Below are 12,371 nucleotides of genomic sequence, written 5' to 3' on the forward strand. Positions count from 1 at the left end.
AACCCAATAAATCCAATTACATGCATTTTGTTAAAAGAAATCTAAACCCTAATAGGATGATATATATAGGGAACCCAAATGTTTCAATCTTATACACATATTAAATCAGTTACTTATTTGAGAATTCAATTGAATCAACCTCTTCAATTACATGTTTAACAAGAAACCCAAACAAAGAAAATCAAAGATTTAATAAAATCTACAAACATGTTGATGTGTAATTTTAGATGGATAATTTAATTGTTTCCTTAATTGAATTCTGTAAAAGATTGTGTAGAAGAAGAAGACGACATAGACAAGAAAAAAAAATATTAATTGCTAATAATACGAAGGGTGAAATCGTCAATACAACAGAGAAAGAAGTACCTAATTGCATAGACACATGATTTTGTGCCTATATCAACAATGACATGACTTTTAAGTGCTTTATTCATAATTGATCCATAAAAAGAACCCAAGCAACAAAGTTTGTGAATTTTGTGAATGAATGGTTCTATTTTTTGGATAATGAAAATTAGTAGAAGATGAGTTTTGGAAGAAACAGAGACGCTGCTCTCACGTCGAGATGTTGTTGGCTGTTGTCGCTTCTCTCTCGTCTTTGAGCACCGCATATCTGTGCTACATTGCTCACGGATGGTTCTCGAGATGATGGAGTAAGAGTAGAAGCGTCATTTCAAATAAGCAAAAGTGCTTGATTTCGTAAACACTTATAAAAATATTGGATCTTATTTTTATTTTTATTTTTGGAGCTATCCAGACAATTAACTCTAATCATAATGGTTTATAGATTTTGAAAAAAAAAAATATAGATTTTGATTTAAATTTTATTTAATATTCCTGAAATAAAAAAAGAATAAAAACCGGAAAAGGATTGGAGGTGAAAGGCTTGTCGACCCAACGACCTCACATGGACATATATTTTTCTCACCTAACATTAGATTTTAATGTTTGGTATTTTGGAATGATCTTTTACGTCCCTATGTATGGAACTTTGATTGCCTTGAACATTAGGCGAGTGTGCACGTACACTCTCGTACAGTCGTACTCAATACACAAATTAATATCGATTTTTATATATAACAGTTATAACACACACACGTCTATATATTTATTTACTTATATTTATGTACTTGTGCGTATATATATCTATATATGGTATAGTACAAATTCATGGGTCGACAATATATGTTGTGAAGTTGCTCACTTTGTACCGGTCATGATTTCATATATTGGACAATTTCATGGGAAGACTCGGATAGTTTCGGAATTTAACTAAACTTTTGAAATTGTGTAGTGACCTTCAACGTATCCTTATCTTATATTCTATTTACCATTTGTGCTTGTACTACCAGTTTACCCCTCTCACATATGACTATAATAATAATTTCTTACCTATAACTATTAGACTATTATTGTTTTGGATGCCCCATGTCATCGCTGAATTATCTGTTTGAATTGTCAACTTATATACCAATAATAGAAGATGAAAAATTAACGAAATCGAAACGAGATAATATGAGATCGATATCTCAATTCTTAGCTTTCACGCAAAGGGTCACTTGAGTTTTGAGTAACACGAAATTGTAAAGATCAATAAAATTGTGGGTGTTGGTTTTACTTGGAGGATCCACTTCTATTCATTGGGAGTTTGGGACCACCCTCTCCATTCCTAGCGTCACATTTTTCTAAGTATTTTAATTGCATATAAGCAAGCATTGACCTATTATTTCTCTTCTTCGTATCCTATATATACATATACTTTGATTTTCTTTGTAATCCCATAATGTGTTTAGTCGCGCACCCTATAATCATAATGGTGACGAGAGGTTCGAGAAAAAAGTGGTGAAGAGAGTGCCGACGAGAATGTTTTTCAAAGATCATAACTGAATAACTAATTTTATCTATAAAAGAAAACACTAATCTATTATGTTTTTTCAATGGTTGATCAATTCTTTTGCAAATGAAAATGTTGATCCAAATTCCATACGCAAATAAATCGTTAGATATTTTTAAAATATATATAAAAAAAATTATTAGATATTTATCAGAAAAAGACAAGATTTATTAGTGCAGAACACACGGTGACGTTAATATGCCGACGAGAAAAAGAACAAAAATATTCGTCTCTAACAAAAAAGTTTACAAGGGTGAGTTTGTAATAAGAGTAAATAGTGATCGCATTTGTATAGGCATAACTTTTTATATAAAGACCTCAAAGTCTTACCATTTGAACAGAAAAAAGCTCTCCACGCCTAAAAAAAAAGAAAAAAGAGACAGAAGAAGAAAAAGATAAAGAAGAATCAAACTTTGTAACCCTTTAGCAGCAATGGCGATGGCTTTCAAGATGGTAAATTCAAATTTGTTTTTCTACGTTTAAAGATTCTTGATCTGATCTTTAAACAAATAGCTAATGATGATTCGCAGGCGACGACGGGGATGCGTGTGACGGATGAGTGTACGAGTTCATTCATGGACATGAAATGGAAGAAAGTTCATAGATACATCGTTTTCAAGATCGAAGAGAAGTCACGTAAAGTCACCGTCGATAAAGTCGGCGGCGCCGGTGAAAGCTACCACGATCTCGAAGATTCTTTACCGGTGGATGATTGTCGCTACGCTGTCTTTGATTTCGACTTTGTCACCGTCGATAACTGCCGCAAGAGCAAGATCTTCTTCATTGCATGGTTAGTCCAATTTACCTTTATACCCTTCTTAATTCTAGTTGCAAGCAAGGGTAAAACAGTTATTTGATAATATTCGTGCGTCTTAGAAACGCCATATGCCCATATCCTTAAACATTCGTATTGGCTAAAGGGTAAAGTAGTAATATATGTGTTGCCGGAGATGTAGAGGATTTGATCTTCTATTTAGTGTAGAATTCCCTTGTAAATTCATTATGGGCTAAAGGGCAAAATGGTAATTATAGGTCACCGGAGGCATCAAAGATAAGGGCAAAGATATTGTACGCAACGTCGAAAGATGGGCTGAGGAGAGTGTTGGAAGGGATTCACTATGAACTTCAAGCTACTGATCCGACGGAGATGGGTTTCGATATTATCCAAGACCGTGCCAAATAGATTGATCACTTAAGAGAATATGATTTGACTCACTTTGTCAATAATTAACATTAATTAGGTCATCGGTTAATGTTTAATTATTGCTGGTTAGTGCTTACTCTTTTTTGAGTTTATTATCCTTGATCAGTCTTACCGGCACTATCCTTTAATTATGACGTTTGTGTTTTGATTGTGTTGTTAAAATATTTTTTTGTCGGTTAAGCAAACATAAAAAGCTACGAATTTGTCCTACGAGTAACGGATATTATACATTTATGAGAGATTTTATTTTATAGGTCTTGTGGTCTTCTATATAAATTTGTTGTGACTTATTGTGAAATATTGGCCGTGTTTGAGATACATCGTGTATAGAAAACATCATGGATTTTTTATTTTCTGGAATTGGAATTATTGGGATGTTGAAAGCTGAGATTGACAATAGTAGAGTTGGTAAGAAGATAAAGTTCGGACAATTACGTATGAAGAAGAGATTAGATTTGTCCATCTTTAACGACGTTGACATTAGTCTTTTTTAAAGTCAACTTTTCTTTTTGTAGTCAATTAAGTTGGGTCTAATTTGCCTCCGTGTCGTGTTTAAGCATTTATGAGTTTTTTTCTGAACAGAACTGTGTATTAGAAGATTTCAATCAAATTTTTATTGAGCATATATTATTGTCGAAGGGACCATTTATGTATTATCGATATGATCTTTATGTCTACAATAGCCAATAGGTTTGTGCATCAGCATTACAAGTAAGATCGTTACATACCATATTCAGTTTTGATATAGATAATCTGATTATCTAAAACTATTATCCAAAATATATTTTAAAATACAATATTTAATGAAAAATAATGTTGATTTGGATCTACATAGTCCATATTTTCCTATGAATTCCCCACACGTCACATTGTCAATTACATATTTGCTTCTCTAATAGACACCGACATACCAAATCAACAAATCTTATCATCATCTCCACTTTCACTCAGAGAAAGAAAGAGAGCGACCATATTTTTATCTGAATAGAAGAATAAAAACGAACGTATTGATCTTTTTATTTTTTATGACTTTCTCTTTTCTATGCATACTCCGACCAAAGCCAGCTGTTTGATTCTGTAAATCAAATAATGAATTTGTACTAAGGGGTTTAGACAAATTCACTTCTTTCTTATCTCACAAGTAATCAAAGGAAAATAATTAGGATGTTTGAATAAAAAGTTAGGGTTTGCTCTTTAATAGTGGTCTCTTGAATTAGGTTAAAGATGGATCTAATAGATGGCAAAACCCTTCTATTTATACAATGAATTCAATATATCAAAATATGATAAACTTCTAATTATCTAAGAATTAAATCTTCATTACTTCTATTCTGCACGAGATCCTCTTCTCTGAAATGGAAGTCTTCCCTTTACAAGGTTTAGGAAGTCGGCTGGGCGACCTCAATTGTCAAATTAGGTCTTCTGGCGATCTCATAACTTAGGCCGATTAACAGGCTAACCGGGGTACCCCGGTTAAATCGAGTTCTCGATTTTATACACATTTTCCTCCGATTTAAACCGGTATTGTCGGAGGTGCCAATTCCTGCACCAACACCAGCCATGCATTTCAAATGAGATAATCCTTTATGAATATTTTCGAATGTCATGCAAGATCTAGAATGAGCATTAGGTCTCAACTATGGCTTGTACAGGGCCGAATGAGTAAGCCCAAAAGAGGGTGATGTGTAAATTGAAGTCCAAGTCTTGTACAATGCAGCAATACAAGAGAGAGAGTTCTTCTTGTGGTTGTGTGTCAAGTGTGTGTGATTTTTTCTGTGATCTTGTAACACATTCGTTTTTACTTTCTTAGTGAGATAGAAAGAGTTTTTTGATATGTTTCTCCTTTGATTAATAGGGAATGTAAAGAAGTACAAACGGCAAATATATATCACTAAGAATAGAAAAGGGAAACCCTTAAAACTACAGTTACTTGGCATAATAGATTCATTCATTAGCCATGATCAGTCACACCCCACGCGACTCACAATGGGATAATCTGAGTTACAAGAACAGAGTTCCGCACCACATGTCTTCCACCACAAACCAAGTAACAGATCCAAAAAAATTTTCAGCAAAAAAATGCTTTTAAAAATCCTTGTAAATTTTTTAAAAACTCTTTTAAAAAACATTGTAAATTTTTTTAAAAGTTTTGGTAGTTGTTATAAACCCTTGTAAATCATTTTAAAACCTATTAAAATCTTTCTAGAGTCTTTAAAAACATATGTAAATACTTTAAAACCTCTTTTTAAACCTTTGTAAATCATTTTAAAACCTTTTACAATAGGTTTACAAGATTTACAAGAGTTTTTAAGAGTTTTAAAAGGATTTACAAAGATTTTCAATTATTTCTTTTTCTTTTTATTATAAGGGAATCTTAAAAGAGACCACCATTGCTCATGCTCTTAGTTTTAGATTTTATGGTGCTATATACTTGAATAGTTTATGAAAATTGGTTACCTTTTGTAATTCACCGATTATTTTTAAAATTTATTTGTCTGTTTTTTGTTTGCTCCGTAACTTATACGGCAAATTCGAAAATAGTTTAAATATTCAACACTGATAGTACTAAAAAAATAATATTTTGGTATATAAACGAGACGAGTCCAATTTAGTTTTAGTATATTTATATATCTAAATATAATTTGAAGATATTTGTATTTCTTTAAGCAAAAGAAAACAGACTTGTTCATTTTCCAACTTCGGTTTAGAAAAAAAAAAGGAGACGTCGTCGTCTTCTAGCTTCTGATTAAGTCTGATAAATTATGCCCCTAAATCTGTAATTCTCCAAGGATTCGGATTCGATCGATGAAAGCTTCTCAAATTTTGGCGGCTGCAGCGGCGAGGGTTGGACCGGCGTTAAGGAAGCAAGTATTAACCTTAACGGACGAAGCTGCTTCTAGGGTTCATCATCTCTTGCAACAGCGTCAAAAACCTTTTCTCCGATTAGGCGTTAAGGCTCGTGGCTGCAACGGCTTGTCGTACACTCTCAATTACGCCGGTAAAACTTCTGGGAACGGTTTCAATTTCACCGCCTTTATTGTTGTTTCTCTGGTTTTTTTGGGTGGAATCAAGTTTCAATTTTTATTTTAGGTTTTTGGGTTGAGTTTTGAATTTTGATCTTGTGCTGCGTTTTGTTCCTATGCCTCTATTTGATAGCTATAGGAGGAGGAGATATATAGTGTGTTCAAATTGAGATTTTGAGTTAGACTTTGGTAAAATTGAGATTGGGGAATGTTTATGATGTGTGTTTAATAGTGATGAATTTGGTTTTTGGGTCATTGATGATTGTTATGTATCTAGTTACAGAAGTTTATGAGTCATATACAGGGACAATATAGCTGAATGCATACGTTCTCTTGAGTATCTAGATCTTCGCCACAGTTTCGTCGATGAGAAAACCGTATGCGTTGCTATGTCCCAAGTGCTATCTAGTTTACAGTGAAACTTTCAATGGATGTTACCAAGTTTCAATTGTGAATTTAGGGCATTGATTTTTTGTGAGTTTTAATCTTGTGCTGTGTTTTGTTAGTTTTCCTCTATTTGAGAGCCATAGCATAATGAGATATTGATACAAGAGGTAAATTTGAGATTTGGGAATGCTTATGATGTGTGTTCAATCATGATGAATTTGATTTTCTTGGCTCATCAATGATTGCCATGTATTAAGTACTACTATCTAGTTATAGAGTCAATGATTATGTGGATGTTTCTTGTCTTATGAGACAAATTCACGGTTTAAATGCATAGTTTCCCTTAAATTGCGAGCTCTTCGTCTCATAGACGAAAAAGTCATATGCATTGCCATGTTCCAAGTGCTATCTACTTTAGAGTAAACAAATTGATGAATGTTTGTTGGCCTCTAAGTGTGTAGATATTTGGCTCAGGTTTGGTAGACACATATCATTTTTTGTTCTCAAACTTGATTGTTAGATTTGGTAGATCTGTAACATTTTTTTGTTCTCAAACTCGATAGTTAGGTTTGGTAGATACGTTCGTGTTTTCAAACTTTTTGGTAGTCAGGTTTACATTCAATTTTGTTTATATCTGTATAACTGAATGTGAAAAAGTGTACACTAGTATTAATGTTTCTCTATCTGCCCATTAGCTAATGCGTAGTTTCTCATTACAATCTCTAAAAATTGTCGTTATGCTATGTTACATATTGTTAATTGTGTGTCTTGAGCCATTGTTTAACATACATTTCTCTGCGTATATTTGTTTCAGATGAGAAAGGTAAATTTGACGAGTTGGTAGAAGAGAAAGGTGTGAGGATCCTTGTTGAACCAAAGGCCTTAATGCATGTGATTGGAACAAAGATGGATTTTGTAGATGATAAACTCAGGTTTGGACCTCTGTCACATTTCAAACGCAAAGTCACTTGTCGATTTCTAAAACCATATTAACCTTTTCTTTTCATTGCAGATCAGAGTTTGTGTTTATCAATCCTAACTCACAAGGACAATGCGGGTGTGGTGAATCGTTTATGACAACATCTACCTCTAGTGCTAAGCAGAGTGCTAGTTAACACACAGTGATGCGTTTACATTTGTGATTACACTCATATATTATACTGTTACTGGAATTGGCGTTAATGAGAAACAAATACTTTTTAATAAGAATTGAGTTTTATGTTTGTGCGCTACTTTCAGGCATTAGATTGGTCACTTTATTGCATATACACATTAGAAGCTCATGTTGTTGCTTAGAGATATTTCTGAAGCTATGTATTTAGTGGAACGGATAATCTTGAGATTAATTAATGTATTCCTTATCCCCAAAGTTATAAAATGTTGGATTACATAAACTATTTTTTATGGTTACTACTTTAGACCTTAAGGGATAGAATTTGTTTCTCTTGTATGTGTCTAAGTCTATTGTTGGCAAACTTGTTAGAGGATTTCCAATGGTGCTTTAAATCCTATATTTTGGGTAAAATCATCTCCAATGATACTCTACGCTTGCTCCACATGAGTAGAGCAACACTATTCATTTTCTCTGTTTTTGGGGCACATTTCTTTTATTTACAAAATATTTCTTCAAATGGCCTCTCTATAGGAATTGGTTAACACAAATCCATGAGATTGCTGATGCATTTGAATCTTGTACATTCCGTCATATTGCCACAAACGCAAATCTGATCGCTCGATCCATTTCTCGGAGTGTGATTGAAGACAGAAGGTTTCAGTTTTACATAGCACTTGGAGCGAGAGCCTTCATGGCTTCACAATCAAGTGTTTGAGAAGAGTAAAGTTTAAATTTCATTTTGTATATCTCGTTGTTTCACTGTTATTTTGTTTCTGTTTCTGTTTTAATTTGGCTTTTGGATTTAACTTCGTACTTTATTACTTTTTCTCTTTAATAATTATCAGATGACAAAAAAAATTCAATATATTAATATTTTATACCTAAACAAAATTATATAATTACATTTTTTGACGACAAAAAAAAGGAATATATAATTACATTTTTTACTTACATAAATTTCAATATATTATCATTTTATATCTAAACAACATTATATTAATTAGTGTTTTTACTTACATAAATTTATATTCAAAATCATAGCTACTAAACTAAGTAAAATTTTATAATATAACAATAACATATATCAAATTAGAAAATATAATGACACCACAAATGATAAACTAAATACATAATTAGCACTAAAAATTATAAATATATATTTAAAACAAAATGTGTCGGATAAGCTCGAAGAGAGGCTCCCCTTTTGAAGGCTGAAATAGCAGATGATGAAACTACTGGATTTCAAAAATTTCTTGATAGATATATACAAAAACTCATTTCTCACTTCGAAAAGTATTAATTGATTATTTGTGGGAGACATGCACTAATAATGCTGCTTAAATACATATGTAACTAGATTTTAACATGCGGTACACCGCGAGACTATTTATTTTATTAAGAAAAAACTTAAATACATTTGTAGATAATAATTCAATGTTCTATGTTATGTTGTTGATATTTTTAAAAAAATGGCTTAGCCCAGTTAAAAATGTAGAAATGGTATTCAGTAGAAGTATTGGGTTCGAGTTCGGTGCTAGTAGTTTTTTAAACAAAAACGACACCGTTTATTAACTTAATGGCATGGATATTTTGGCAAAGTTAACAAAATTTGACGATTAAATTGACTATTTTGGCAAAGTTAACAAACGTTGATGTCCAAGATAATTTAACCTTGAGATAATATTGGACATATTTTCACTTATCTCAATGTCTAGTTGAAGGAGATGAGTTAATCATGCAAGTAGATCAATAACAAATACTAGGTACAATTCACAAGATATATAAATACTCGTCAGCATTGGTCTTGTTCGTTTGCCTGTTGCTGGCGACTGAAACCAACGACATTTAGCAAAAGTTGTTCGTTTGCATATCGCTGGTTCAGCGATCAAAAGCATCGACCGTAATTTTCAGTTTCTATATAATATATTTAGTAGAAACTTTTTAGTCGTTTTCTTAATTAGTAAAAAAAAAACTTAGTATTTTTAGTAGAGAAGTTTTTTAATTTTTAGGTTATATAATATATTTTTGTTTTATATTCAAATTCAATGTGCATTTAAAACTGTGGTAATAATATAGAATTTTTTGAATGATTTAATTAGAGAAATTCTGGAATGATTAATATAGTTTTAATAGAGAAATTTGAAATTATCTATATTGGACAACTATACATATTAGAAGAAATCTAGGTGTGTTTGGTTAGTGGTTATGTGCATTTCTGTTTAACTAACTTGGGCTTAAACACTATTTTCGTTTTAATATGGTCTGGACTGATAAATATTGTTTGTTTTAGGGTAGAGGCGGTAGAGCACTTCATTTTTTATTTCATATGGCCAAGATATTTAAGTAAATAAATTTACATATAAAGAAATTTTTTTATTTATAAGAAAAACAGAGTCACCCTTAGCTTGGGTCTGCCCTGCATATAACCAACAATCTTTCAAAGACATGACGTTAAACGTGGATCTATATAAGAGCAAAAACATTCATAAACAAAAGTCTGATGTCACAACAAATCAGATTATTCGATTGACATTATTTGAAAAATTTGAAGTTTCTTGACGTTATATTTATCTCGGATTACAATGTGAATTTGACCTATGAAATATCAACATACAAGAAGAATCTGTAGACTAATAACTTGACGATCCTGAAAACTCCATATAAATTAAAGAAATTAGAGATTTTTATTTCCGAATTCGAGGATCCATCGAGATATATATGGAGTTTTTTTCGTAACAAAAGGTATACATTCTAAATCCATCGAGATAGTTATAGAGACAATAATTGCGATATCAATCTTTTATTCAATAGGTATCTATTTCAATAACAGAAAATAGGAAATTGTAATTATAACAAAGATAAAGAAATTATAATTCCTTTTAGTAACAAAAGGTTTATGTGCCCACTTTTAAGAACACGTTACCATGGATACTCTAATTTTGGTACGTCTTTACCGTGTGTAAAGTAAATTCCATCTTCTCTGACATCCCAATAATTTGTCTTATCATGATCAAATGAGCCACTAGCACCTTGAAATGCCCTAATCCTTACAAGTTTATATTGTAACTCCCTTATGTCACAATCCATTTTGTTTGTGGTTACAAATTCACCATGAAACCAATGATCATAGATTTCTCCAGGTTCTATAAAAGCTACGAATAGTTGTTTGTTGTTCAATTTACAAAAGACATTGACTTGCTTTCCCTCAACAGAATTCTTAAATTGTACTAAATTTTTCCCCCAAATCTTCGCATCACCCAACCCTACACACAAAAGCATGAAAAACAAAAAAAAACGAGATGTTATTCATCTTTTCAATTAACCGTAGTGGTTGTTTAGAGGGGTGATATCTATCTAGAAGATAAAATATTTAACTTATACAAAGGTGTTGAGACGTATGTGTATATATAGTGTTGAGATATATATCACTACAATAGAAACAGGGTTTAAGTGTTTAACGTAAGTAATAAATAAGGTTGACGTCAGTTTAAAATTGACTCAAAAAAATAAATAAAATTTTTGTTATGTATGTTACGGAATATATGTAGTATTAAGTGTTTAACGTCAGTAATAAATAGGGTGGACGTTAGTTTAAAATTGACTCAAAAAAATAAATAAGAATTTTGTGATGTATGTTACGGAATATATATATGAAGTGTACCTTTTATTACATGACCTTGCGCTTTTACTAACATTTAAACTCTATTACGATTTAAGTTTCTTATAAATCTGTGAGAAGATCATTACGACAATCAAATAGATAATGTTGTCATTTCATAATATATAACCATCAAATAGATTATAGACGTATCGGATCTTCGAAAAAATGCGCACTCATCAAATTTGGAATGTTAAAAATTAATAAATATAAAGTGGATTAAAATTTGGTGTAAACGCATGTGATGACTCTTCTTTAAAGCATCTTATCCGTTACACGTTACTCTTTAGTCTCTACTTATTCAAACATAGAAAATGCATTCTAGTTACTTAAATTATCATTGACTAAAACAAAATCTTGTCAACAACATCTATCATGCAAGTTTAATTTCGTGATGCAACAACGATATTAACACAAATTTATTCTATTATTGTTCGCAAACATTTAACTATTATTATAAATTCGATGAAGGAAAAAAATTGTTTCTATATAATTCATTCACACTCAAGTTCATATATTAAGGTTCTGAATGGATATGCATGGTCTTGACAGAATCATATCAAAGTTCTATATATACATATATTTTAATATTATTCCGCCTGAAATGTATCCAAATTTGCTTTGCACCGCACGTTTTCATTCGGACTCTAACTTGATTAGCTAGGTCATGTTTTTGAGTCAAATTTCTTATTATGCCCGAGAAGATTTTAAACACTTCTTATTTGCCATCCATCTTTATAATTATATATGGGTTATATATCACTAATGCACATATCTCCCTTCATGTGTTTCATAGCGATAAATAGACCCTCCTGTCTAAAATTGACATTTCCCACAATCATTAGTCAACCTGCAGTTCGTGTGATCTAAATTGACCTGTCGGGTCCTTGATATTGTGTAACCTAGTGTATCTACGTGAGACACTCTGATTTTTACATATTTTTCATGTGATATTAGTAGATCTATTTAGTTTGAAGAAGTCCTATGTACCCTACTGAAATAATGTAAATTATTTTGTATAAGATTTATTATAAACTTTTATTTGCTAAAATCCTACGGAAGTCTTTAAAATATATAGTAATGACTTGAAA

The 12,371-nt window shown here is 31.6% G+C and overlaps 2 protein-coding genes and 3 long non-coding RNA genes across 10 annotated transcripts; 4 read left to right on the forward strand and 1 right to left on the reverse strand.

Annotated features, from left to right (window-relative positions):
- Positions 1–2,109: 2,109 nt before the first annotated feature.
- ADF5 (actin depolymerizing factor 5) lies at positions 2,110–3,679 on the forward strand. 4 transcript variants are annotated; one of them, NM_127222.5, is made up of 3 exons: positions 2,110–2,347; positions 2,425–2,684; positions 2,927–3,679. In NM_127222.5, exons 1-3 carry the CDS (start codon positions 2,327–2,329, stop codon positions 3,075–3,077), a joined length of 432 nt encoding a protein of 143 aa, NP_565390.1. In that variant the 5' UTR covers positions 2,110–2,326; the 3' UTR covers positions 3,078–3,679. The 4 variants fall into 4 exon arrangements, with proteins under 4 accessions (NP_565390.1, NP_001324825.1, NP_001324824.1 ...); NM_001202606.1 differs by having other exon boundaries at positions 2,228–2,347; positions 2,408–2,684; positions 2,927–3,303; NM_001335486.1 differs by having other exon boundaries at positions 2,425–3,679.
- Positions 3,680–5,747: 2,068 nt separating this feature from the next.
- Positions 5,748–7,918, forward strand: AT2G16710 (Iron-sulfur cluster biosynthesis family protein). Of its 3 annotated transcripts, none has more exons than NM_127223.5 (3): positions 5,748–6,096; positions 7,323–7,440; positions 7,521–7,918. In NM_127223.5, exons 1-3 carry the CDS (start codon positions 5,904–5,906, stop codon positions 7,621–7,623), a joined length of 414 nt encoding a protein of 137 aa, NP_179262.1. In that variant the 5' UTR covers positions 5,748–5,903; the 3' UTR covers positions 7,624–7,918. The 3 variants fall into 3 exon arrangements, with proteins under 3 accessions (NP_179262.1, NP_001077902.1, NP_001189536.1); NM_001084433.2 differs by having other exon boundaries at positions 7,526–7,901; NM_001202607.1 differs by having other exon boundaries at positions 5,753–6,114; positions 7,521–7,899.
- A 2,703-nt stretch (positions 7,919–10,621) lies between these two features.
- Positions 10,622–10,970, forward strand: AT2G06725. Its single transcript, NR_140166.1, has one exon. It is a non-coding gene; the product is annotated as an other RNA (long non-coding RNA).
- On the reverse strand, positions 10,686–10,970 carry AT2G06745. The gene has a single exon (NR_140167.1). It is a non-coding gene; the product is annotated as an other RNA (long non-coding RNA).
- An 836-nt stretch (positions 10,971–11,806) lies between these two features.
- AT2G06755 lies at positions 11,807–12,172 on the forward strand. The gene has a single exon (NR_140168.1). It is a non-coding gene; the product is annotated as an other RNA (long non-coding RNA).
- Positions 12,173–12,371: the final 199 nt, after the last annotated feature.

The sequence above is a fragment of the Arabidopsis thaliana genome, chromosome 2 (assembly GCF_000001735.4).
Source record: "Arabidopsis thaliana chromosome 2, partial sequence".
Classification (NCBI taxonomy): Eukaryota; Viridiplantae; Streptophyta; class Magnoliopsida; order Brassicales; family Brassicaceae; genus Arabidopsis; species Arabidopsis thaliana.

Coding starts and splice junctions, on each gene's coding strand:
- AT2G16710 (NM_001202607.1), top strand. CDS start 5,904: ATGAAAGCTTCTCAAATTTTGGCGGCTGCAGCGGCGAGGGTTGGACCG. Junction 6,115..7,322: donor CGGTAAAACTTCTGGGAACG/GTTTCAATTTCA, acceptor TATTTGTTTCAG/ATGAGAAAGGTAAATTTGAC. Junction 7,441..7,520: donor TTTGTAGATGATAAACTCAG/GTTTGGACCTCT, acceptor TTTTCATTGCAG/ATCAGAGTTTGTGTTTATCA.
- ADF5 (NM_127222.5), top strand. CDS start 2,327: ATGGCGATGGCTTTCAAGATG. Junction 2,348..2,424: donor TGGCGATGGCTTTCAAGATG/GTAAATTCAAAT, acceptor GATGATTCGCAG/GCGACGACGGGGATGCGTGT. Junction 2,685..2,926: donor AAGATCTTCTTCATTGCATG/GTTAGTCCAATT, acceptor TGGTAATTATAG/GTCACCGGAGGCATCAAAGA.